The sequence below is a fragment of the Trachurus trachurus genome, assembly GCF_905171665.1.
Source record: "Trachurus trachurus genome assembly, chromosome: 5".
Classification (NCBI taxonomy): domain Eukaryota; kingdom Metazoa; phylum Chordata; class Actinopteri; order Carangiformes; family Carangidae; genus Trachurus; species Trachurus trachurus.
The window spans coordinates 15,842,163-15,868,487 of record NC_139896.1 but is presented as its reverse complement, the minus strand read 5'-3'; the positions used below and the strand labels follow the sequence as shown (position 1 = coordinate 15,868,487).

Below are 26,325 nucleotides of genomic sequence, written 5' to 3'. Positions count from 1 at the left end.
GCTCAGCCACTGACACTTACAAGCTAACAAACAACATGAATACAACATGAATACAATATGCTAACTTTGCTAACCATTCATATGCAACTCACTGCTAGTCTCTGGTTTTGCTCTCAACTGAGACTCCTCATCTCAAACATGTCATGTGGCTGTTTAACCAGTGAGCAAAACCTTCATTTGTCACAACACAGAGAGAGAGAGAGAGAGAGAGAAGAAGAGAGTTATCATTAGCACTAGCACAACCACACTGTTAGCTACTGCCACATAAAAGTTAACAAACAGCATCAACAAATAACAATGCTTACCTCTGATATGCTACGTCCTCTAGTCACTGAGTTTAGTCCATATAGACTGTAGGTTTAGTCAGAACAAGCTCCTCAACAAACCCTAAGTCTGAGGCTCAAACACAGTCTCTTTGTGCTCCTACCACAAGCACAGGTGGTGGGCGGGGCTTAAGGTTAAGGTAAGTTTCCCATTTTTCACTCTTTATTTAGAAAACTAGAAACCTTTTACATTGTTATTGGTTTAATAATAGTTTCTCTCTGAAGTTTTTCTAAATGGTAATCATTTTAGCTTTGCCTGTTAAGTCTACTAGTTGTATTAGACTGAACTACTGAAATAGAAGTTTTATGGTAGGTACAACAATCAGTCCTTGTCCATTCATCCCAAATGGTGAATATGGTGTTAATAGTCCATGTTCAGCTCAGCTTCACAGTAAACATTTTTTTTTTTTTTTTATCTCCATTTTCTTATTGACAAGTGTATAGCCTCATTAATTTCCTTTCAGACAATGTGTTGAGATATAGCCTAGGCTAGTACACCATGTTAGCCTACACATATGATCAATGTTTAAAACTTGTCTAAATTTTAAATAACATTCACTGTATTATTAGGCCTATGTCAGTGCCACTTGTTATTTTGTTTTTGTTTGTCATTTTGGAATGGTGATTTATTTTCTGCAAGTAGCCTGATACAAAATTAGTGCAAGGTAGCTAACAGATTAGCTTTTCATTAGCTCTATTATAGGCTACTGCTCTAATAATTCAAATGAAATTTTCATGTCAATGTGTAGGCTAAATCTGCCAAAATGTTTGTGCCCATACAGATGGTGCAGATGCCAGCAATAAACAGACTGACTGCAGGCCTAGGCTACTTTGCTAGCTGACTGCCAACTAGTTTGCTTGTCTGACTGATCTCCAAACTTTCCAGTTCTTCCTATTTTTTCCCCACTCATTCTGTCCTCTTCTTATTTTATTAGTGTTTTATGTATTAGATTCATAAATGCTTATAAGAAGCACAAATTTTAGCTTAGTTGTAACAATTCCCTACTCACACAGATGTGTCCTCAGTCTTTGCCTGGAGCTTTGCATCTGTTTAAGCTCACAACATCTTTCCATTAACTACCGTATACAATCTTAGCACATTCGAAGATCAGTTCACATCCTGTCTGAACTCAGCTGTAGCCCATATAACAAGAAGGATTAACAGATCTATGACAAAAAAAATGGTTAAGATTCACTGGCAGCTCCGTATCTTAAACTCAAACAGGTGTATGTAAGAGTGTGTGAGTGTGTGTCCACTTTAATGATCTCTGCCCCAAATCTGCTTGTGCGACAGCCAAGTGACGTTCCTCACATTAGAACAACTTTAACGACAATACTTAGCTCCCCCGTCTCTCTCCTCCTTGTCTCTACTGCAAAACTGACAGTATGCAACGTTTCTGCCTTGAAGCAGGGAGTGAACTGCATGGTCCGACCTCCTCCCCCTCAGCTAGCCAAGTTCACATCCCAGTGCTTTTACTCATAGCCTACTGATGAGATAAACACTCAGATTATATCACATTGCTAACATAAGGAAATGTTTCACACTGAAAGTTCAAGAAATGTTTGACATTACGCTCTGAATAAGAATGTTTTGGTTGATATAACTCAGGCCACTGGTGAAAAGGAAATTATGTGATTTTCTTTTTCTTCTTTTTGATAGCAAAGAAAGAGGCAGTAATGGTTGAAGAAAACAGAAAACAACAACATCTACACAAAATTTAACAGAGAACACCAACCAACGGGGACAAGTGACATCTGCTAAACAGCAGCCAGCTTTACTGTATTTTTTAAAGCTCACTAATATTAATAATAATGACAAAATCACTGTAAACTTACTGTAAATCTCTACATCTTCCTAACTGACGTTTCCCCCAGACACCCAGTCTGTGTGCATGCTCTCTCCCTTCTCTTCCTTATCTTCATCTTCCAGATCTTCACTGCAAACAACTGCACCCTTGATTCTGTTTAACACCTTCTGTTCATTTTACTATAATTAATGACAATAATTATGACTGTTATTAGCTTAGGGTTACTTCTTTGACCAGTAGGATCATTACAGTTACCATTACATTATTATTGCTGAAACTATCATTCTTATTAATATCACCATCATTGCATAACGGTCTTCCCCTCTTTTCTCCTCTTGCTCTCTCTCCTGCTCCCTCTCTCTATCTCTATCTCTCCATCTCTTCCAACCCAACCAGTTGAAGTCCCACTTTGAGTTCACATCTACTCAAGGTTTTTTTTTGTCACGAAGTGTTTGCTCTTAGTGAGAATTGTCTCTTTTTTCTCTGAAAAGAAAGTCTAGACCTGCTTTATTTGAAAAGTGCCTTGAGACATTGTGACTTGGCAAGATACAAATGAAAATTGACGTAACTTGATATACTCATTAAACATGAGGCAACAACACGCCATCTAGCTTTGTTTTTATCACCAACCTTATACAGTATTTTTGTTTAGTTTTGGTATGATACCAAGCTATTCAACACTAACCACAAAGTGCATGCCATTTCTTTTGGTTAAAAATCAAATACTTGCCATTTTAAAATCACGACTTAATGATGCTGCTGAAGACAGAAATCACAACAGTTGCAGTCAGAACTAATCCAGTGTGGCAGGCGAAAGGTGTTTTCAGTGAACCAATCAGATTTTTGCCCCAATCTCAACCAGCCATTCACATTGTATCAAATTTTAAAACCTGTACCCTCCTCTTTTCTGCTGGCCGCTGTTATTTCAGACCCTCCTCCATACCATTCACTTTCATGTCAAGGGTCAGGTCAAGCTCATCAGAGTCCACTCCTCATCAAACCCAGACCTCCAGCACTCCCCCTTTCTGTCACCACCAGTGTCAAGTTCCTATACTTCACACAGTTTCACCTCCCATTTAAATATGATTTTTATTTTTCATATGATATGAACAGACTTGCACATCCCTTACTTTCCTCTCTTGTTTTGCACATGAAAAGAAAAAGTTTATTTGTTAACTCAGAGTGAAGCCTCCTGATTGAACTATACTTATCTTGATGTGAACGTCTCTAGATAATTGGCTGGTGCATGGTCCATCCAAAGGAGTGGATCAACCACTGCAGGACAGACATTTATATGTTAATATATAAAAATACAAATGAGTGCAGCTTTTAGTGCTCACAGTTTGGAGACTTTAACAAGCTCTGCACAACTCCAGCCAACTAAAACAATCTAATTAGCCATAATAACTGAAAATACCTATGTGGGCTGACAAGGCTGCATCACAAATGATGTCCAAAAAATATAACTGATTTTGCAGATCACTTTATTAAAGCTATTCCAGGCAGTCAGTCTCTTTGGTGGCTCGAAATAGCAGAAGTCAGCCTTTCTGAAACTAATGAACCTCAATAGCAACGTAGCTTCCGTAATGTGACAATAAACTGCACACAGGATGTGTGTGTGTTTAGAGATGTGAGATAACCTGGGTTGGTGCCACACTAAAGAAGTGTGTGCTTGCTGCAGTTTTGGATTGAGTTTTAAGTGTCAATTTGTTGCTTCTTTTGGGTCAAGAAGTGCAGACACTGACAATCCATGGAGGTAAATGGGATGAGTGTAAAACGTGGTAATGGGGATAGAGCACTCTTGTCTGCCACAGCTCCACTTCATGATTTACCCTAATAAGACGGGAGTACTTTTCCATCAAAAATCTTGCCAAGTGGAGCCTCATAATCTTCTAATTTCTCCGTGCAAAGACTGTTGCTTCTCTCTCTCTCTCTCTCTCTCTCTCTCTCTCTCTCTCTCTCTCTCTCTCTCTCTCTCTCTCTCTCTCTCTCTGTCTCTCTCTCTCTCTCTCTCTCACACGCACACACACACAAACTCACATGTTGCAATTAGCTGGTGTGTCACTTCTCCTAATTTGGGCACTGGGCCGCTGAGGAGAGCAGTGGGTCAGAACACACAGACAGATGGCAGTGCCACCATCCTCTCATCCCTCCATCCATCCCTCCCCCATCTACCAGCCTTCTCTCCGCCTCTCCCTCCCTCAGGCCACCGACATCCCGTCGTCTCGTATTGATGATGCGGTGGCCCCCTCGCACTATAGCCAAGGTCACAAATGGATGCCGCCAATTACACTCCTCTGAGTGCTCTTCATCAGCACACTAAAGTGACATAATGAAAGCAGTGTAGTGGTGCAAGTGGATTTAATAATTCTTCAACGTACCGGGGGAATTTTGTTCTGCTATACTGTTATTATTAAAGGACCAAAAAAAAAAGAAGACAAATATAACCCCTCCCTGAATCCGACAACATGTGAGGTGGTGTGTTATCGCCACACTGGACCAAGTGATGATTCACAAGCCGTTCCCTGTGGTGTTAATATAATTTCCTCTCAAATGAGAAATCCCCGTCTTTGAAGGTTGTGGGAGTCATTTATCTCATTTGCTCTAGTTGTCTGAATTATGATTTGTATACAAGAGAAAAGGGTTTAGTGGGATGACACGTTTTTAGTTTAATATGACAGGGGCAGCAGGAAAAAAAAAAGTTTTCTTTCTTCCCTTATCCCAGCTCCACCCTCCTCACACAGCTTTTGTTTTTGCAGCCAATTTCCTAAACTTAATCTTAAGGTTTTTCTACATGAAAATGTTATGTATATATATGAATTTGCACATTCAATGTTGTAAATAGAAACAGTTCAAAAACACATCTCCCCCTGCAAGTGTATTTAAACTTTTGACATCTGTATTTAAAAAGTGAGAATACTCATATTTGCATTTACTATGTCTATAGTCCATACAGTTATGTCTGTTTATATGTATTGTAGCTATATCAGTATATTGTCTACATCCACCTTAAATCATGTTAATATATGTTGGAATTACACAAGTCTAAGTCCAAAGGCAGTGAGACATGTTTAAAAGTAGAGAGAAATGAATAGGAAAAACTTTAAGATTAAGATTAAGAACATACTGATTTTTTCTGTTGTTTTGATGAGCTTCTTGCACTTTAATTTTCTTAACCTGGAATAAAAATAATGTGTGAAATGAATGTTGTATTTACCAAATTGTATTAACAAATAAAAAGACATGAAAAATAAGGATTGAAAAAACCAATAAATAATCCAGGTTAACTTCATGTGAGCTGGAGAACATGTTAAAATTGCCTGGTAGAATAAATGAACAAGTCAAACAATATACGTATATATCTGTATGTACTGTATGTGCCCTGTAAACCTTGATATCAGGACATATACGTTATATTACATTGCTTGTTATGACCTGAGGTCATAGATGAAAAAGCGGTTTGACATTCAGGGCACCTTGATGAGTAGAAGCTTAAAAGACAAATATCTGAACTCTGCAGCAATGAAGAGGTTAAAGTCTTCATTTGGAGGTGGAGGCGGGTGGAGGCAAGTGTTTCTCCTTGAGGACTCTGGGTTTGAAATTGAGTTTGCTCCCATTTCACAGCATTCTGTTCATAACAGAAACACAAAGCACCAATACCAGCCCTCCCCGTCCCCACGCCACCACCTCCACCAATTCCTCTCTCACCCTCTCTACCCTGCACTCCTCCACATCGTGGAGAGCGCCAAATGAAAAAGCTGTCCGCCAACTTGAGAGCTTGTTTTCACTCGCTCAGAGACATGCCACATATTTCCCAGGGCGGTGGTCAACTTTCCTCTGCCATTACTTCCCCCCCGCCACTCCGCCCCCACATTGCCCCGCAACTCAATCTGGCCAGTAGGTTAGGGGGTGTGTGTGGATGCCTGCGGCCTAGCATTCATGTCTCGGGCATGTATCAAATAAGCCAGGCCCGCCAATGCTTTTGAAATGCAGTGACGCGCGCACACATACACACACACAAACACACTCTCTTTCTCCAGCAGCGGTCATGGCGGGCTGAAAGAGAGAGCGTGTGTGTCTGAAGTCAACACAGAAGAATTATGGTCTGTCTAGGAGGAAGTGGAGTTTGTCTGCAGCGCCTGCAGTGACTCCATACACCCGACAACAACAATGTCGCCTTTAAAAAATAAAACACACGCACACAGAAAAAAGGGGGAAGTGCATGGCAGAATAGAGGAGATGCTTTAAAACCTCATTTCCACCTGAAAAGACACGGCCATACATTTCAAAGGAAAAAGTGCAGCCATTATTCTACACCAAGTGCCTAAACACACACTCACCAACACACACATATGGTATGGAGCATATACATACACACAGACAGCAGACATGTGAGGGCAATCATAAATGTGCATTCCACCGTTTTCTGAAAAAGGATGTTATTCTGATAAACAGACATGTACAGACACACGCAGCTGACATATACTGTATACACACACGCATGCACGCACTCTCACACACAAGTAGACACAATGATGGCATGGCTCTTGGGCTAGACAGGGACTATGACAGTGGTGTAATTATCTCATCAACACCTCCCTTCTCTAACAAGCTGCTTCTTCTTCTCGTCTCTCTCTCTCCGCCTGTAAAGCTCCTCATCAGCGCTGCGACCAGAGGAAATGATAAAAGCCTTCACAGAGATGAGAGGAGCTTCACCAAAACACCAAACCCTCTTTCTCGCTCGCACACACACACATTTTCCATCCTTTCTAGTTTTGTTTTGCATTTGCTCCACAGTCGTAACACCAATTCCCCACTCTCCAATTACTAGAGCAAGTCCACATAAATTACTACCTCTCAAAAAAAAAAAAAAAAAAAGAGAGAGAAAGAAATGTTCTCAGCCTTTGCTGGTTGAAGGGAGCAACACACCAATACAAAATGACTTGAAATAATTGTTTTCTTCACCAGTGGTGCCCCCCCCCTTTTTTTTCCTTCTTTTTTTTGTAACAGTAACGCCAAGAATTACTAGTGATGGAGGTGTGCTGAACTAAATTAGGCATGTGAAATGAAAGGTGGAATAGAATTAACGATGTTCAATGGCTGCTTTGATTCACAAATTGTTAATTTGGTGCCCGTGAGCAAATAGAAGAGAAAGGAGCACGGAGGTAGTGGATCATGTTATTGCAGCACACAAGGACACTCAAGTACACAGGCACGGTGGGGGCTTAAAGCAGGTCTCTTCAAGCATCCTCAGATCGAAACCATCAAGTAGGAAAAGTACGACTGTGCTGCATGACAATATTTAAGATGTATGATTATCACTTTTGTGGCACTTACTGTCACCATGCATGTTTAAAATATGAAAATTATTTTTTTCTGACTGAATGAGCTAGATCTTACCAAAGTATTTTCATTAAAAACCGACACAGTTAATCTATTTAACTGGTCATTTAAAATGTCAGTACAAGATACGGTGGCTCTATGTAGGATGGAACTAGTTGTCCTCCCTATTAAAGGTGCCCTGTATTATTATTATTATTATTATTATTTATTTTCTTTTACATCCTGTCAGTGGATGACAATGATCTGTTGATTGACAGCTAAGAACCTACAGCAATGCACAGAAATACAGTACACATTGTAGTATGTAAAATAACCCCCGAACAAAACCATACAAAACAAACAAAAAATGGCATACATTTTTTAAGAAAAGAAATGTGACCAATATGTTTGACACAATCATAATATATGATATACAATATCATTGCAGCACTGCAGTTATTACTCACAAAAAAATCTCCTTCTCCCTCGTCTGACAGGTGTGGCCAATCAAGATTAATAAGCCACACCTGTCACCTGACTGATTACACGGCATGATCAGAGCACAGGTGTGACCCTTGATGCTGCAATTCTAAAAGGCCATTTTAAAATGTACAGTTTCATTTTGAAGAAAGACATTTGTTAGTTACTGAACTGTGTGACTTGGGCTACAATTGTTTTTGGTCAGTGTGTGTGTGTGTGTGTGTGTTTGTGTGTGTGTGTGTGTTAGAGGTTAGAGTTAGAGGTTTTATTACGACTCGTGAAGAATGGGAGTAAAGACAAAAGTTTTGGATTATTTCCCTGTTGAGAAATACTAAATATGAAAATGCTGTAACTGTATTTAAAATAAAAACATGGAAGTGTAGATATGATGTTAAATGGTTTGAGCAAACAGTACCTCTTATAAGGTTTCTTAATTTATCTAATTTTAATGAACATTTTTTTTATTCATTCCTAAACATTTTCTCTAAGAAAATCCTGTGTCCACTGAAGAAGGTACGAGGTATAACTCAAAATAGACGCTTTGTAACATATAATGTTGTAATATCTGCTCAGAACTCCATTATTATGTATTGTAAAACTATATGCTGACTTTGTGTAACTTAATTAAATTAAAACTGCTGAACCCAGTGCAGATTTTGGATGCAAACTTCTTCAGGAAAGTAAAACAGTTCATTAAGTGTCACTCCTCCCTTAAGTGTAGAGTTAACTTCACTGCTGCTCCCTTCTGTCACAGATCACTACCTTCTCATCAGTGATGATCATTCAGAGTCACATACAGTGTGTGTGTGTGTGCGTGTGCGTGTGTGTGTGTGTGTGTGTGTGTGTGTGTGTGTTTTAGAGCTCTTAAACATCCATTCACCTCAGCTCATCACTAATCTCAGTATGACAAAACACCATCAAGTTTCTGTATTCTGTTACCCTGTTCCTGTGGTTATGGCAGTGAGAGATGATCAATAGGAAGCAGCAGCGGTGCAGGTTACAGACATGAAGATTTTCCTGGAACCAGCTGTGTCAAGAGTTTATGTCTCTTGGCAGACGAGGAGAATGTTAAGTAGAAAATGGCTGATCAACAACAACATGATCATCACAACAAAACATGTAGTCCGTTGTCAAACTGGACTAATTGAGGAGGCTAAGATAAAATGAATTGGTTATAATAAGTGCTCCACCTGCCAGCCAGGTCAGAGCGATTGGCATTGCATCAAGGCGGCACACTGGGACAGGGAATGAGTTAATAATCAATTTATTTATAGTGCTTGTAGAATAGTGGGGGATGTTCTTATGGATTAAAAATAATCATGTAAAACTACCTCTTTTGTTATTCAAGCCTCATGTCACCACTTAGAACTGATGGTGTAACCCCTTAACAACAAAATCTCCATTCATCCATCTGTTAGCCATATAATAGGTACTACTTCAGATCATCATGATGGAGTGAAGCCAATCCCAGTTTATCATTAATTATCAAAACAGTGGTTACCCATAAGAGAAGTCCAATTTTGATCAACTATAAGCATGAGAGATCTGTTGTTTTGTAGCTGGTAACACCTGCTCCCAAAGGAAAACACACATTATGATTATTGGTAATCACCTAAAAAGGTCAATCAGCTGACTTAATCGCTTTATATCTTTCCCTGCTTGTGCTGATAATGGTACTAGCACTTGGCAGACCAAGTAATGACCAAGGCACTGATGACAAGAGGTCACCAGTGTCTCATACTCACACTCATACCTGCAGCCAATTAAGACTTTAAACTTAGCTCAACTGACCTTTGTGTCGTTTGGCTGTTACAGGGAACCAGAAACAAGTTCTTCAAATTAAAAGCTTGTCCATGCCCTCTGAAATGACACTTGCTAAGGGAACCTTTGTCATCTTGATGACAGTAAACTCGTGGTTAGGGTAATGGAATGATCATTGTCACTCATCCATTCATTCATTAGTCATAATGCGTATCCTTTCAGGGTTTTGGGGGGAATGAAGTAAATCCTGAAGGGTTGGACAGTGGGCAGGGCATGGGACATAGCTGAGAGTTTTGTTGTGACATCACAAAGTTACACAAATCCTGTTAGCATGCAATCCAAATTTTCTGAACTAAGGCAGTACAAATTGTCATGTCTTCTGTTTATGTCACATACACTGTCGGCTGTATGTTGTCTCAGCTGCCTTGATGCCATCTTTCCATACATATTCATCCAGAATCAATTGATCTCCAACTATGGGTTTATCAGTGGTGGTGTTCTTACAGATATATAGGAATGTCTTTTCATCTTTGATGTGACGCTCTTTCCTCCCCTTTTTTTTCCTTTTTCTCTCTCTTAGTGTTTGTTGTAGCAGTGGCCTATTTTCCCCACAGGGATCATTAAAGCTTCATCTCATTACCTCAACACCCACACTCACCTTCCTCCTCCCTCCTCCTCCTCCTCTACCTTCTCCTCTCATCTCTCTCCAAACTCTCCCTGAAGTTTATCTCCCCAGAGGCCCTTCTTTTCTCCCTGTGTCTCCATTGTGGTGTAAGCATTTTGTCCTTGGTGCAGAGAACGGATGGAGAGAGAGAGAGGACTGCTGAGAGACTTTCTATGACACTCTGATGCAGACATCACCCAAAAAACACTTTGTTTTCTACTTTTCATCTTCTCCCCCTGAACCCTGCTCTGTTTGTGGTGAGAGTAGGGAATGGTATTTTGGAGGTTTATAGCGTTAAACAAAGCCAACAAGTGCAAACAACACTAACCAGCCACAAGCTCAGACAGACAAAGACACAGACACGCTGTTTGGCTCGTATGAGAGAACCCTTTTACGTTAAGTGATTTTTATAGTTTTCATTTAAGTGTAGCGATGATATGATGAAAGAAGATGCAAAATTGCGACACTGGCACATATGTTTATGTTTATGTATGATCAAAGACAAATTGAAAATCGGCTGTTAAGAGTAAGAGCGTTCATTTTATTCCACTGACTTTCAGCTGAGAAAATGTTTTTATCAGTGGTAGAAAGCAACAAGGTGCTGTCCCTTAGTGCTAATGCAGTTGATTATTTTCATTCCATGCTACATACATTTTCAAATTCACAAAATTACTGATGAAAATTGTACGTTGAAAACCAAACACACTCTCGCGCGATTTGCGCCGGCCTCAGTAATCGCACTGACGCCGGACGGACCAGGAAGAGGAGCTTCCGCTGCAAACAAGCTTGAAATATAGACTTATTTAATTTTTTTCGGAACAATTTCGCATTTCGGGGCTTCAATACAAGATGGACATTACATACGAGCACTATGGAGGTATTTGGATGTTTTTTGGTGTGTCTTTTTGTTACGAAGAAAAGTGGTATCCATTTGCAACCGTCATATGGACATGCAGTGCTGCACGGAGCCCCGCTGTAACTCAGAGAAGGCACGGATAACTCTGAAACTTCTCCCAGCCCTTAGTCGACATGAGGGTGAGTAGATAATGAGTGAAATATCAATTTTGAGTGACCTATCCCTTTAATACTGTTAAAGTATCAAAGTGCTGAGCCCTAACAAGCCATCAGGACTTCTTTAACTTTGTGATGTCACAACACAACAGTCATCACTCTCAGCCTTGCACTCACTCTTCCTTGTCTCAACATCTATCCTTGCAGGTTTCATTGATAAATCACTCAGCCAATCAGAGGAGAGGTTCAGAGTCTCCTCTCTACTAATTGTTGTAAGTGGTTGGAGCAAAAATAGGAAACATAGAATATGACTGAACATGTTTGGTCCACAGATGTCCATTATGAGGCAAATGTGAAAATATACACAATCAGCCGTGGACACATTCTCAAATGAAAGACTTGAAAATGAACAAATGTATGAGCCAGTCATTGTGTCCAGTTGCTTTGGGATAATTGTAAAAAAAAAAAAAAAAATGCCACACAAAAAAAGGACTTTGACATTTAACACCATTAAAATATAAATAAACACAGAAAAAGGACTATCAGGCTGCAACTGGGCACCATGCAGCACAGCAGGGTCCCTCGGGACACCAGCAAACAGAGCTGGCACTGAAGACTTGATTTGTGAGGCGAACTAAACAGTTTCTAGCATTATCCTAGAGTAATGGGACTCTGTCACATGCTTGATACTTTTTTGATGAAATCGTTACCTGTCTCATGCATTTTTGATTTGTTGATTTTGCCAGATCAATGTTACAGGAGACAACAAGCACAGCACAGAATTTTAATTTCACTGACGTATCAATGTCAAACTCACTTAACTTTTTGTCCTTCTAAAGGTCCTATATTGTGTAGAAAGTGAAATTTCTACTTCTTTTTTGTCTAACAAGCAGCTTTTGGTTCTCGCTAGACTAATACTGTGAAAATGTTAGATGAAATTGAGCCTTGAGACGAGCTGTCAGGGCTTTTGTAACCTTGTGTTGTCAAGATAAAACAGTCATCAAGCTCCTAACATGGCAAACCTGGATGCATTGCCTCAGAGAGGAGATATAAAAAACTTCACTGTTTTTACAATTACAATTTGTCATTGACCAACAAAATGCACTAAAAGTGTACAAAATGATATTCAAGATATTATCTAATCAGGCATTTGAACCTTTTTTTCAGTTTTTCTGCAAATACAATACATTTGTGGACATCCATGTTTCATTTATTGATTAATAAGCACATGACTTGAAATATGATTCAGTCAGGGATTCATGCATAAAAGGCTCAATGCCCCAGTTCTAAATGGGAGAACAAAATACGCAGAAAATCCAAAAATGGTCCATCCCATTGCACACACACATGGATCCGCTGTTTCTGTAACCTACAAGTATTTTTACACAAGAGGCAGCACACATCATCACTGCCGGAGCATCCAAAATTGTTATGGAAATGAAGCAAGGTACTGTGCACTGTGAAACTTTTTCTATGATATCAGCACAAAATGCACTAGAGACAGCGCTTTTTCTAAGAAAAATAAATAAATAAACAAACCCTATTTTACTCCTCCCCAAAATCACAAGATTGAGAAAGAGCGGGCAGTAGAGTGTCGGCTCCTCTGCCGGAGTGGTGATGAGATGACTCTGTTGACGCCGGCCAGCGCACCCCGGCACAATTCCTCATATCTTATTTTAGCAGGTGCTCCCAGGCTGGGGCATGAGGCTCTGCTTTGTATATCCCTGCAAGGCATCGTGTTTGCTGCATGATGAAGGGTGGAAGATGCTCAGGGCCAGCGAGGCTCATCCTTCTCCCAAGGGAGAGGAGTGAATAGCAGGCCATACTGCTGCCCAGGCCTGCCTGGCTTCCCCTGGGAAAGATTCGAGAGGGGTATAGACGTAGTGGAGGAGAGGCATGCAGAGCTATTTATAGAGCAGGTAAAGAGGAGAGGAGAGGTGAGGAAAGAAAGGGAGGGGGGTGGGGGGTAAGAACGAAGAAAGGGCGTTGAAATCAAGAAGAAGAGAGACAGAAGAGGCTAAAAGCAGATGACAGCATGATACCTGCAGCCGATAGCGTCCGCAGAGATCTGGGCTGACGTTGTCTGCAACACTTGCTGAACGGAACAGAGCCCCGGACTTTTAACATGTCCTGCCAGTGCCAAAACTAACACAGTATGCCTCAACTTATTGATTTATGGTCGAGAGAGTTCACGCAGAGGTTAGCTGTGCTGAACTGGAGCAGAGAGAATAGCGGAGTCAAGACGACAGTGATATTTTATCAATACAGACTCGACTTGTAGCCCAGAGATTTTTGTGATGTTTCTATACCAGCCCAGTTCTCACTCTCTGCCTTCCTCTTTAATAAATAAAATTACTTTTATTCTTTATTTATTTTCCCAGTCTCTGCTCCACCCGTAGGCCCCCGCGCTGTCAGCTTGTTTCAGCCCCGCTGCAGCATGTATGTCTCTATTTCACACTGATGCCCTTTAATCATTTTCATCATTTCACTGGGCTGACATTTTACATAAAGAGCTCTTATCATTCCTGGCTTACGGTTAATGATGAATGCTGATAATTACTGTCAGTCTGTGTGTCTAACGTGCCGCGGTTGCATCAATATCTCAGCTCTGGAGTGTGCGTGCTTAAAAGAGAAAGGAATCTGGAATATCTAAAGCTGAAAAACATGTTAAAGTGGGCCATATACTATACTGTTCTCTACCATACTGAGTAATGACGTCATGAAGAAGTTCCAGTAACATATTAAATATGTGTGTTGCATGGACGTCTTTAAACCAGCAGTTTCTTACCTCCCTGACAGTAACATAAGAAAAAAAGAAATACAATTGATCTCAGACCGTCAACATCTAACCCCATAACAATACACAGGCCAAATAATATGTTTTCATATCACTCTCTATTTTGATGATAACAATCAAACAATCAGGACTGGGTTGAAAGCAGGGGAAGCTCGTTTTCATTTTTGTTTGACAGATCAATTCACCATCTGTCTCTCGATTGACTCTCTTTCTTTTTTTTACTCTCCCTCTTGCTAACCACCACCCATCCATTTTGATACTAGTCTCTGCCATGGATGTGATCTTTTAGTGCACAATTAAAGAGACAGCAAACAAGTACAGAATGTGGACTGGTGGCAAAGTGCTCCATCAAGTTTCTCCCCTCTGTCTGTTAAAGGTCCCTTACAGTACAAAGGTAAATGTTAATGTCTTATTTGATTATAATCAGATCTTGCTCTGTATTAATCCTGGGAAATAATCAAAGCCTCAGCCCACAGAGAAACGCACACACAGCCCGTTTTCAAAAACTCAGCCTTGAAACAAGCTGTCAGGATTTCTGTAACTTTGTGATGTCACACCAAAGTCATCACTGATTCACCTGTATCCCAACATCCAACATTACAGGATTTGGTTTGGCATTTCCTTTGAATTTTATATCTTTATTCCTTCTGTCAGAAAACTCACTGACCTGCAGAGCTCCAGAGACAAGCCCGAGATGTTGAACTACATTGAGATGGTTTTTGGTTCATAAAAGCAAAAATATATCTTGTTATGGATTGACATACCTTAAGTGACAACTTTTTTCTTGTAGTGAATTTATATTTGAGCTGACTCAGTTTACGGAGACGTGTACTTTGTCCACCTCCGATCACCGCCAACAGCTGCTCAAATTTCATCTTTTTGAACAAGGATCACTTGAGCTAACAGAAAATGCACAGTGTCATGTCCCTATACACTCTTAGTAAATGTTCCTATACATGCCTGTAAACCTACATGATCTTGAGAGAGAGAGAGAGAGAGAGAGAGAGAGAGAGAGTGTGTGTGTGTGTGTGTGTGTGTGTGTGTCAGGCTCAGTCAGGGCAAAGTCCTGATGCTGTACGCTTGAATGAGCGCCGTCACACAGTCACCAGCTGTCCATGCAGCGACACCCCAAACAGCACACTGACTTTCAGCGTTATTAGCAACAACTAAAATAGCCTAAAGATGGAAATATCAGCAAGAAGAAGTGAGATGCATGACTCAGTATCCAAGATAAAACGTTCCAACACCTAATGTGATGACATGCTGCTGTATTAATGTGTTTGTTTTCCACACAGAGTGATGTGTCGGGGTGTGGAAAGTTGCAGCACTGAGCCAACTGTCATCACAGCAAAGAGGAGTCACCAGCACTGTCTCAGCTCTGGAGCCTTTAAGGGATACACAGGCTTTGTTGTTAATCTAGTTCAAGTGGGAGTAAATGAATGAATTTAGCTTCATGCATTTAAAAGCGCTGGTTATGAACAGAAGACAGAAGATGACAGAGAACAGAGAGGGGAGTGAAGGAGCTTTTGGACTCCCTGTTTGGCTGTGTTTGTGGGTTAGCTGCTGCTGAATCGTCCCATTAAAGGCCACTGGAACAGATGTCTTTAAGATCTTCTTGTGTCCTCTTTCTTTCCAGGCTCAACCAGTGCAGTTTGGGTAATATCTATTCATTTAGGGTTTTTTTTCCCCAGCAACTTTCTACAGTCAGCCAAAATATACACGGTTACCGATAAAATTGGAATAATTGTTTTTAGACACATTCCTCTTTTTATTCCTATTATTAGGGTTAATTATGGTTTAATTTTCACAGTGATACGTTTGGAAGAGATTGATCAGAGTTTTGATTAGATATACACTTTTTCTATCAAGAATAAATCACATTGTCACAGTCATTTCATGAGAAGAGGTAAATTATATTCCAACTTCATGGGCAACCATGTATTCAAATGTGCTGTGCATATTTTGACTGGATCTCGTAAAGTAGTAAGGCATTCATGCACAAATTCACACAGTGATAAAACACACAGGTAGAGGTGTTTAATATTTTTTACAAGTGGTAAATACAATAAATATGGCCCAGTGGTTCAGCAGTCTGGAGATTAGTGTCTCCTTCTTTGACAGCCAACTTTTCTAACCTCTGTCAGGTGTTTTGACTCTAAGACATTTTATCGCTGAAGTATATACAAATGCTCTCCTTGTCTTGGCCTGTGCTCTGAATATGTCTTGAGATGATGATGAATTTGCCGTAAAATGTTGATAGTACAGTGTAAAAGTCAGCGGGTCAGGACGGGCAAAGGTTCTTGTTAGGCTCCATTTACCACACAAACAGTCCTGTCCTCCAACCAAGGAGAGGGTGTTTTTAACTACACCCCCTCACACACACACACACACACATGCAAGCACACACACACTTTTTTAACACTAAATGCTGTGGTTACTTCAGCAGGAGGTAACTCACAGGCTAGGCGCTGATGCAAGACATTGAAATAGACTTTTACAAACCTTTTTCCAAAATACCCTTCATTTCATTTATTCACTTCCTCCCCTTCTCCTCCTTTTGTCTTTCTTCACCATTATCTGTGTGCAAGTTAGAGATTGTAAACGCTTGTCTTCCCTTTAGACTAATGCTTCACATACACCAGACATTAATATCATAGCCACACACATAACTCACTTAGGTGGAACTTGTGTGTGTGTGTGTCTGTGTGTGAGACAGAGAGAGAGAGAGAGAGAGAGAGAGAGAGAGAGAGAGAGAGCAAGCATAATATATACATGCTGTTGCTGTGTGCTTGCGTGCATTTTTTTTGTGTATTGTGTATGCACATGTGTCTGGATTTTCATCAGATGAGAGATGAGTTATCTGCCCTGCAGCCCCTCCCCGCCACATATTAATTACATCAGGCCTGTGATATATGGACTGATTACTGAGTGTAAAGCACATTATTTCCTTATGGAAACAGGCTGAGGGAGAGATCCATCAGCCCACATCACGGTCGGTTTGAGATCCACTGCATCATACATGAACATCCAGCTCACCTATACCACGATTACAGTGGGAATCTCAACTCCTCCACATTGTTTAAAATCTAGTCTGTCCGCACCAGAGTAATGACAGCATCAGGTGTTAAAAATACCTGAAACTGCTCGTGTCTGGTTTCACCTGACAAGGACCTCTTCTCTCAGAGCAGGAGGAGAACCTCTTAACCTCTCGGTGAGGTTAGTGTTGGGCCAACAAAGACACCGACTGAGCGGCAGTGGCAGAGAAAAGCTGTTTCACCGAGGGCCAACACCACTGTTGACATTTTGCTAGCACACAAGCAGTAGCATGAATCATGCTCAGGCTGTTTTATCTGCAGTTACATGTCTTACCAAATCACATCTACTCTTTCATTGACTGGCTGAAGCAACAGTGTTTGTTAAATGTCCAAAACAAGTATCACAGGCAAACAATTGGTAATCCTGTAGCTAACCAATATGTAATTCTGTCATTTAAAGTATCTATACAACAAGGGAAACAACTGTGCTCAAATTGCAGATTGTGGTTCAGGAGGTAGAGTGGGTTACCCAACCATCAGAGAGTTGGAGGTTTGAACCCCGGCTACTGTATGTAGTGCACGTGCGAAAGCATCATAGCTTGTAGTATGAAACTTTTGGGGTCAACCAGAGTAGAAAACTACCACATTTGCCGTCCACTTATATTTATGAAAATTTGAATTTCTGTCTGACTGTGGCAAGCAGGAAACAACCAATATTTTTCATGGTTATCACACAGCCTCTTTACTATTAAGAGTAATTTAATGATTATTGAAATGTTCTAATTTATTTATAGTGACCATGATACGAGCAACGAAATCAGGTCTTTCAAAAAAAAAAAAAAAAAAAATTGCGTAGTGTGTCTTTATAGTCTGAGCAGATAGCTGCTTACAGGCAAAATATGAGTGTGAACCTAAATTAAAGCAGAAGTAAGTGATATATTTGTGTTAATATAAGTCTTAAATAGTTATATCTTCCGACAGCAATCACTTACATAGAGTGTTTGGTCTGAATCACGGGTCTGTCAGTCCCTCTGCTCTGCTCTGAGTCGAGGAGAAAACATTTATCGTATCCTACAATTTTTATCCAATGAGGAGAGAGAACGGCATGCAGGGCTGTGTGTGCAGCCAAGGGACGCCGTGAATGTGGCGACGTAGGGACGAGGACTGTTATGGTGCGTTCAAGGAAACTCGTTTTTTTCCGACCTGTGAAGTCGTACCAGTTCAATCTGGTACATAGACTGTACAAAAAGACGTACTGGTACGATTTCACGGGTCGGAAGTTACGAGTGGCCGCTATAGTGACTTTCACCGGTAAAACAGGTCGGAAAAACACGAGTGGGTTGCCTGGAACCCTACAAAGTCGTAAGTTGTGACTTGAAGCTGTAATTTATGATTTCAAAAGCCTGCCTGGAATGCAGCATTAGCGAAAACGACCGGATCACTCACTTCTGCTTTAAACTCCCAATAGTGTTGTGGGCAGAAATAAAAGTGATGAATTTCAGCAGATGAAAAATACATGTACATAAAAAAAAATCGCTAAAATAATATAAAAATGCACAATGTTGGCACTGCAGATTTGCAGATATGCAAGAAATTGTTGCATATTAGAAACAGGGGATCGAGGGTACAGACAGTAGAAATCAAGACCCCTTTACTGATACTGCTTAGAGACCAAGAGATCCAAGTTTAAATGCAACCCTCTGCCTACAGTTTGTCTCATTTAGCCATGACCACTGTTCTCTGGAGGTACCTTCAATTGGCGGATGAAAAAACCATCTGAACAGACAGAAATGACATTATACCGCTGAGATTGGCACAGCAGAAAAAAAAAACCATAAACGTTATTGTGGAAGGTAATGACAAGCATTACCTGCTCAGACATTTAGTTTAGAGGACTTGTTGATGAATTCACACTCTCAGCTTGTTGGTGTTGGCGCCGCCGTGACTCAGAGGAAAACGCTCTTCACAAAGTGAGCCGAGCACAAACTTTGAGTTTGACCTTATTAGTTGGACGGCTCTTTGTTGCAGCAGCAATTGGAACAGGTTGGCAGGTTTGCCAGCGTTTATCAGAGCATATTAGACCTTCGCTGGGCTTCTATTAAACTTAATGAACATTTAAATCCTTTAATGGATTGAAGGGAATTGAGAGCGGCAAATTATCAGCTTGACGCTCTCCGCTGGTGTTGATAAAGACACCCACCGATGGAAGTTGAAGAGACGCATTTGAGACAGCTGCCTCCCCCTCTTTCCCTCTCTCCGTCTCACTTTGTTCTCGCGCCGTGACCGCCTCACACTCTCGCTTCTCTCCTCTGCTCCTTCTTCTCTCGGCGCATCCCTCCATCACACAGTCTCTCTTTTGTTTCTAACACACGCTGTGTTCCTCTGTCTGTCTATAACAGAGGAGAGGAGGCTGTTGCTGCAGAACCAGATCTCCGTCATTCATCAGTCCCCATGAAGGGAACATCATAGAGATCTCTCTCCAGGAGGGATGTGCGAACACAACCACAACACCATCCCATTACAGAGCTGTCAAGCATTGCCTGCAACATTCTCTCCCCGTCTCTCACTCTTTGCCTTATCCTCAGCTATTTCAGCGAAGGATCTTCTACCCCACATCCTTGCAGAGCACAGAAACATAAATTACCCAGCAATATAGCTGCAATCACTGAGCATAGCAGAGCCGGCCCAGGGGTGGCTGAACTCTGGCCAGCCCAGCATCAGGTCCTGCTAATGGGTGGAAAGGGCTCAAGAGAGGCCCATGCTTTGTGAGGCCTTGCTCGTTTCTGGCTGCAGCTCAGGAGGATTGGCAGACCCAGCCGTATTGATCTGGTAGCTCCTATATTCCTGTCGACAGCTGGCTAACAAGGCTGATGTCTCAATAAAGACCGGTGCCTTAGGGAGAAAAGGGGGAGCAGCCGGTCAGCCGATAGCAACCTGTGTTAAGACAAACCAGCAGACAGGGAGGGAGAGGAAAGGTTCACGCCCTCTCTGCTTTTTTAATGCGCTCCCACAACGCTGCTAACACACACACACGCTCACACACTCACACTCACTCTCCCGCCTTTAAGACGACTCTTGAAATCGGTACTGCTGGGCAGGAGGTGAGAAAGGGTCATGAAACAAGGGACCAGACAATGATAGCAATTACAGACATGAATGGTTTGAAGTTTTGCTTTTAAAATGATACAGGGAAATCGATTACATGCACTTGATATTCACACAGCTAATGTTGCCTTTCTTTAATGTTTCAAGGTGAAATCTTGAGTAATTAATATAAAGCATCAGTAGGACAGAGCAAAACCCGATAGATGTTCCCTAGATCCTGCTGTGTCTCCTAATGCCTCTCTATCCATTATTGACTGGGAACTGACAGCTGTAAGCGACTGAGCAAAACAAACAAAAGAAGCAAAAGAAACACACTGACAGACTGATTGATGAGGCCGGTGATCTATTTTTGATGCGCGAAGCTTACAGGATACGGTTTGGCCAATGTGTGCGGCAAGGAGGTGGGAGCAAGCGGCAGCGAAAGGTGTTAGGAGCTGAAATATGAGACACTGCGAAGAAAAACATCTCTCCTCGTCAGCAAAGCTGCTAAAGTGTCCTTGAGCAACACACACTGCAGCAACTTCTGCGCTTTGTACAACAGCTTAAATGTGTTTTTTTTTTCCTTCTCTCTCGGTAATCTGTTGCAGAAAGGTTTCCCCTCCGAGCTATTAATTATGACAAATTCTCATGTGATGATACTTAACATGCAGTGGTTACTTTATTGACTGGGGAGGGATCAATACAAATAGTGTCTGAGCCAATTGGAGCAGTGATCACAATCAAAAGCCTCGCTTTGCTTTTTTCTTTTCCCTTTTTTTTTGTTCAACTGAAATTGTCTTTGCCTTTTACCGCACAAAGAGGACAAACTGCATCTCTGTGCAGTCTGGCTCTTTTCAACTTCGTTTCCTGTCCTCCCTGTGAATTTGAAGCTTCCAAAATGAAGTGCTCAAATGTTAAAATAATGTAAAAGAAAAGAGGAAGAAAATCTCTCCTGTTATTCATTGTTCCCTTCCTCCGTCTCTCTCTCTCTCTCTCCTGTTGGTCCTCCTGCAGCAGAGGTATGTGGTAATAGTCATCCACCTACAGTTTGCTCATTAGCAGCGAGTCCTGCTCTCTGCATGAGTCTTTTCATGTTCCGCAGTACTAACAACAACCTGAAGGAACGCACTCTATCCTCGCTGGAAATGTGAAACGGTGTGTGCGGGAGTTGAATCAGGGACAGTAGACCCGCAGACAGGAGGAGCTGCTCAGGGAAACCACCACCTCCATACAGGCAAATGACTCACTCAGACACACACACACACACACAAAACCACAACAAATGAAGGAGCTGCTGGAAATACAGCGAGATCGGTCTCCATTTGTTGCTCCCTATGTGGTTTTTCTGAAGGCTGATTCAAATACTGATGATCGCTGTTGTGGGCCAATAACTTTAATGTGGCAGTTTTTTTCATCCCAGCAAATAACAGAGATACAGTGATAGCTCCCAGAATTGTTTTGCGAACCAAACAGCTCCTGTTTGAAGCACTTTCACTGTTGCTGTATTGCGGTGATGTTTGGTGTTTAGAGCTTCCCCAGACTTCACAAGAAGAAAGTTTCTCTTCAAGTACGAGTGCGTAATGTTCATTGATTCTTTGTTGTCTGTGCGGAAAACTGTTTGAAGCAAGATGTAAAATGTGAGCTTCTCAATTTTGCCCTTGAACTGCATGAAAGTACTGTGGAGAGCAAAAACTTGAAACATTACGAGACAAACAAAACAACCAAAATGAGTAAATAAAGGTGATGAAAAGAATATTTGATAAAATAATTTAATTCCATTTCATTATTTAACTGTAGCAATTTTTAATTCAAAATGTCTTTTTTATTTCATCCCCCATTGTGGGTTGTGTTAGGTGAGACTGAACAATATAACTGGTTTAAAACTGTTCGCCTTGAGTTGCAGACACTTTGTGATGAAAGGTGGTGAAATTGGGATGAAGTTGTTTTGGAAAAAAAAAATCTCTACAACATCTCAAAGGATTGTATAAAAACAAAAATGACCGAAAATAGCATTTCACTAAAAGCAGAGCTCCATTTAAAAATCTGTTAGTATATTTCTCAATAACAAATTAGAAAACAAAAAAACAAACTTAATTGTATCTGCATCTATTAATTTGTTTTACAAATGTCTTTTGGGGTGCCATACGTCCGACACAGACATTAAATATAAATAAATATACTACTGAGTAGCAAAAGTCATCAAACCAACCTCCCACAACTTTTTAGGAATCATAGTATCATTATGTGTAGATATTATGGATTGATGCCCCCAGTTGTTGCTGTTTTTTTTTTCTTAAAAAAAAAAAACTAAAGGAATATGTATTGTTTTGTAGATTTTTTTTTCATTGCTCTAAACATATTTAAAGATCTATTGGATTATGTGAAAAACGAATGAAGCCCAAAACAGACATGTTTTTATTATTAACCTATGGAAAGTCATCAGGTCATCAATGGGATGCAAGTAAAGCACTTTATTTCTTTTGTCAAAAAAGAATACGCACAACCTCAACTTTACCACTGACGTCGCAGCATTTCACTTCTGGGATTTCAGCTCCTATAGAGTTCAGCCTTACATTAGGTGAGAAGGTACAAAACTGCAAATGAATCATGTGGGTAAGATGAGCAGAGGAGGTTTTACCGTCCTCGTCATTCCACATATTCCTCCTGTTTCAGTTGATAAAAAGCTGATTCTATAATTATTGCTGTGTCTCTCAGGTCAGGCAAGATTCAATATCTCACATCTCCCGAAAAAGAAGCACGTAAACATGTTATGAGACGTCAACATATTAAGACAAGCTTTCCCTTTGTTTCCTTGCTCCTCCAGCTGTGACCCTCCTTATCACACATACACACTCATATAGTGTGCACACACAAACACCCCAACACAAGCGAATGACAGCATTTGAAGGACACGTAAGTTATGATGTGAAAACGACTTGAGATTCAAACACACACACACATATATATATGATTCACCAGCTTGCTGTAGCCAGTCAATAGTGTAGTGTCCGTATAGAAACACGTACTGTATCTGCACAAGATGTGTCTGACTGCAAACACGAACAATGAACAAGAACAAAATGGCTGTCTACGGCTCCCGCTCCAACATCGAACATACATACAACACCCAGTCATGGTGTGTGCGTGTATGTGTGTGTTTGCATGTGCATGTGTTGTGAAGTGGAGCTCTGCGTGTCTGTGTGAACCGTTACCTGTTCTTCCGCCAATTTAATTTCCAGCTCCACATTCATTCCAGAGGTTATCTCATCCATGTACATGTTATATTTGTAATAGCCCTGGAGTCGCGCTGCTGCCAAAGATGAGAAATTAAATTTCCACTACTATCATTTTTGAACGTGATCAATTATCTTTTTGACATCAACTATTTTCACGGGGTTTAATCACAATTTTTTGCTCCTAGTCAACTGAAAATAGTAGTTAGTGATCAACAGGATCTTGACATGGTTTCTGTTTATTTAGATAAATAAATGAATGGGATAGGAGCATAATCTCATTTATATTCACATCTCACTGAGTTTTTTTTTTCTTCTTTTTTAATGGAGCGAGAAGGTCTTTATGGGAAGAACTGGTGTGAATACTAACAAACTGATTCAACCACAATAACTTAAGTGATGGAATTGGGGAAGTTTATTATGAGTTTTGAAAGCTGCTCAGTTTTTCTTGTGACAGAACAAATACATTTACTGAGAAAACCATTAAACATTTCTACTCACAACTTTCAAACATGTTGTTGTATACTTTGAGCATTGCGCCATTTGAATTAGTTCAACAAAAATATAAATATTCTATTTTTCCACATTCAGTAGTTTTTCTACGATTTTCAAATGCATTTATTTTACTGTTTATTACAACATGTGTAAATTATATTTGAAGGGGATTTCCAGTCCGGAAATTCTACAATGCCTTAATATTAAGAAACCATTTTCACATAAAAAAAAAAAAAAAAAAAAAACACTTGGGATTTCCCTGTGTTATGTTATGGCATTTAATTATTTTCTCATTGTCAATTTATTGCATGTCAGACCCCTCTCTCAGTTGTGTGTTCCTTTTCAAATTAAGGTAAAAGCTTAAGAGTGTATCCTTCAGGATATAAAATGCACATTGCACAAAATCAGCATTAATTAAAATGAATAATTAAGTGATTTAGATTTTTTTGCATAGCAGATAATATTTTGTTGCAGAGTTCTAGTTTCAGTAGAAGTGTGTGTGTAACTGCTAAGTTTGAGGCGAGTGGCTCAAACTTACTGTAGCAGTTGCACTTTTAAAAACCTGAGGATAAATGATGCACACAAACTTCTTGACAGGAACTCTTGTTTTCAGACTGAGTTTTTTCATCCAGACCCAGACAGTAAGTTGTTGCTTATTCGGTGACAGGGATAAAGGAATTAATGGAGCCGGCTGCAGGTGACGGGACAGAAATAAAGTGTGTCTATCACCTTATTTATCTAATTACACTGAATCATTCATTGGTTAATGAGAAGCGGAATGATTCTGACAAATGAAGACACATGAGAGGGAGAAAAAAGAGATGAGGTAGCTTCACATGGAAGTCAATGAGTGAAGTTACAGGAACAGGCAGACAAGCAAATAAAATGTGACATGTAAATCATATGGACCTAATGGAGGGTTATGAATATGGCAACAAATGAGGACAGGCCGTCTGTCTGTCTGCCTGTCTGCATGGAGGTCCATGCCTCTTGCTCTGTCTGACCCGAGGCAGCCTGACTTTACAGAGCTTAATACAGGATAAGTGGCTGCCCTAACCTCTCCTCCACTGCTGAGGCGATCCCACCTGAACCAAAGCACTGATCTCCTTCTTTTTCTCCCACTATCTCTTCCTCCTCCTCTTCTTCTTCTGCTGCTGCCTTTTCCCCCCCACCAGTGGTAAAAGCCGAGTCTCTGCCGTGCGGGGCGAACAGGGCCCTTACAGTGGAATTGCTGCTGTCACTCAGCCTCCTGAGAGCAGACCTTTGTCAAGAACCCTGTCACACAGACACAAGCAGATATACACACACATATAGGAAGGCGCTGGGGGACTTTCTGGTGTGTGCGCGCGGCATTAGTTGAACAAGTGACAACAACAGTTTTCCGTCTCGTGGTGGAAAGATGAAGGACAAGGAGGATGGAGGTAAACAAACCCAAGCTGGGCTTAGGGGAGTACAGAAACACACACACACACACACACACGTACACACTCGAGCATGTAGTTTAAGAGGCTCAAACGGAAAATACACAAGTGAAATCCATGAAGATGTTTACTTTGGATCACATATGAGGAGACAGCGAACACACACACACACACCAACACACACACTTTTCACGTCACTACCAAACCTCACATCAGACACATGCGCTGTCACTGCTGCTGACACGCAACCCTGGCAAACATGAGCAATGTCAAGACAAGTTCACACGCACGCACATGCGTACACGCACAGGCACATAGACATTATTACCCAGATTGCATTGAGAGATATTGTGTGGAGCAAAAACTTTGATGTCTTGCTCCAGGTTATGATGACACACAAACTGCTCTCACACTGTCTGTGAGTGTTTCTTTACATCTGTTTGTGTGTGTTTTCCAGGAGCTCCACATGTATGAAGTCAGTCCCCGCAACCAGAGATGCATTATTTAATTTTCAAATGAGCACACACACACACACACACACACACACTCTTACCTTCGTTGCTGTTAGTTCCTGTGGTGCCCAGAGCCTGTAGTGATATAGTCCATAGCAGCATCGCAGTCAGCCCTGGATCTGAAGCCATGGTGTTCTCCCTGACACCCCACCAGTCTCCCTCTGCCTCTCTCTCCCTCTTTCCACTCTGACTCCCTCTCCCTCACTCTCCCTCTCTGCCACTCGCTGCCTCTCTCTCCTCTCCTTCTTCTTCCTCTGTGTCCCAGGGTTGAAGCGAGAGCGAGAGCCGGCGCTGAGGAGGAGAGAGGAGTGTGTGTGTGTGTGTGTGTGTGTGTGTGTATGTGTGAACGTGAGGGGCTGCGAGCTCATTGGGTTGGAGT

The 26,325-nt window shown here is 41.0% G+C and overlaps 1 protein-coding gene across 1 annotated transcript in view; it reads right to left on the bottom strand.

Moving 5' to 3' along the window:
* The window catches only part of epha8 (eph receptor A8), a gene marked incomplete at both ends in the record, with an annotated part of 109,751 nt that extends 83,676 nt beyond the window's left edge, over nucleotides 1-26,075 (bottom strand). The window contains one exon of the mRNA XM_083972302.1: nucleotides 25,988-26,075. Coding sequence (XP_083828428.1) covers nucleotides 25,988-26,075 — 88 coding nt within the window. The remainder of the gene's footprint in view (nucleotides 1-25,987) is intronic.
* Nucleotides 26,076-26,325: the final 250 nt, after the last annotated feature.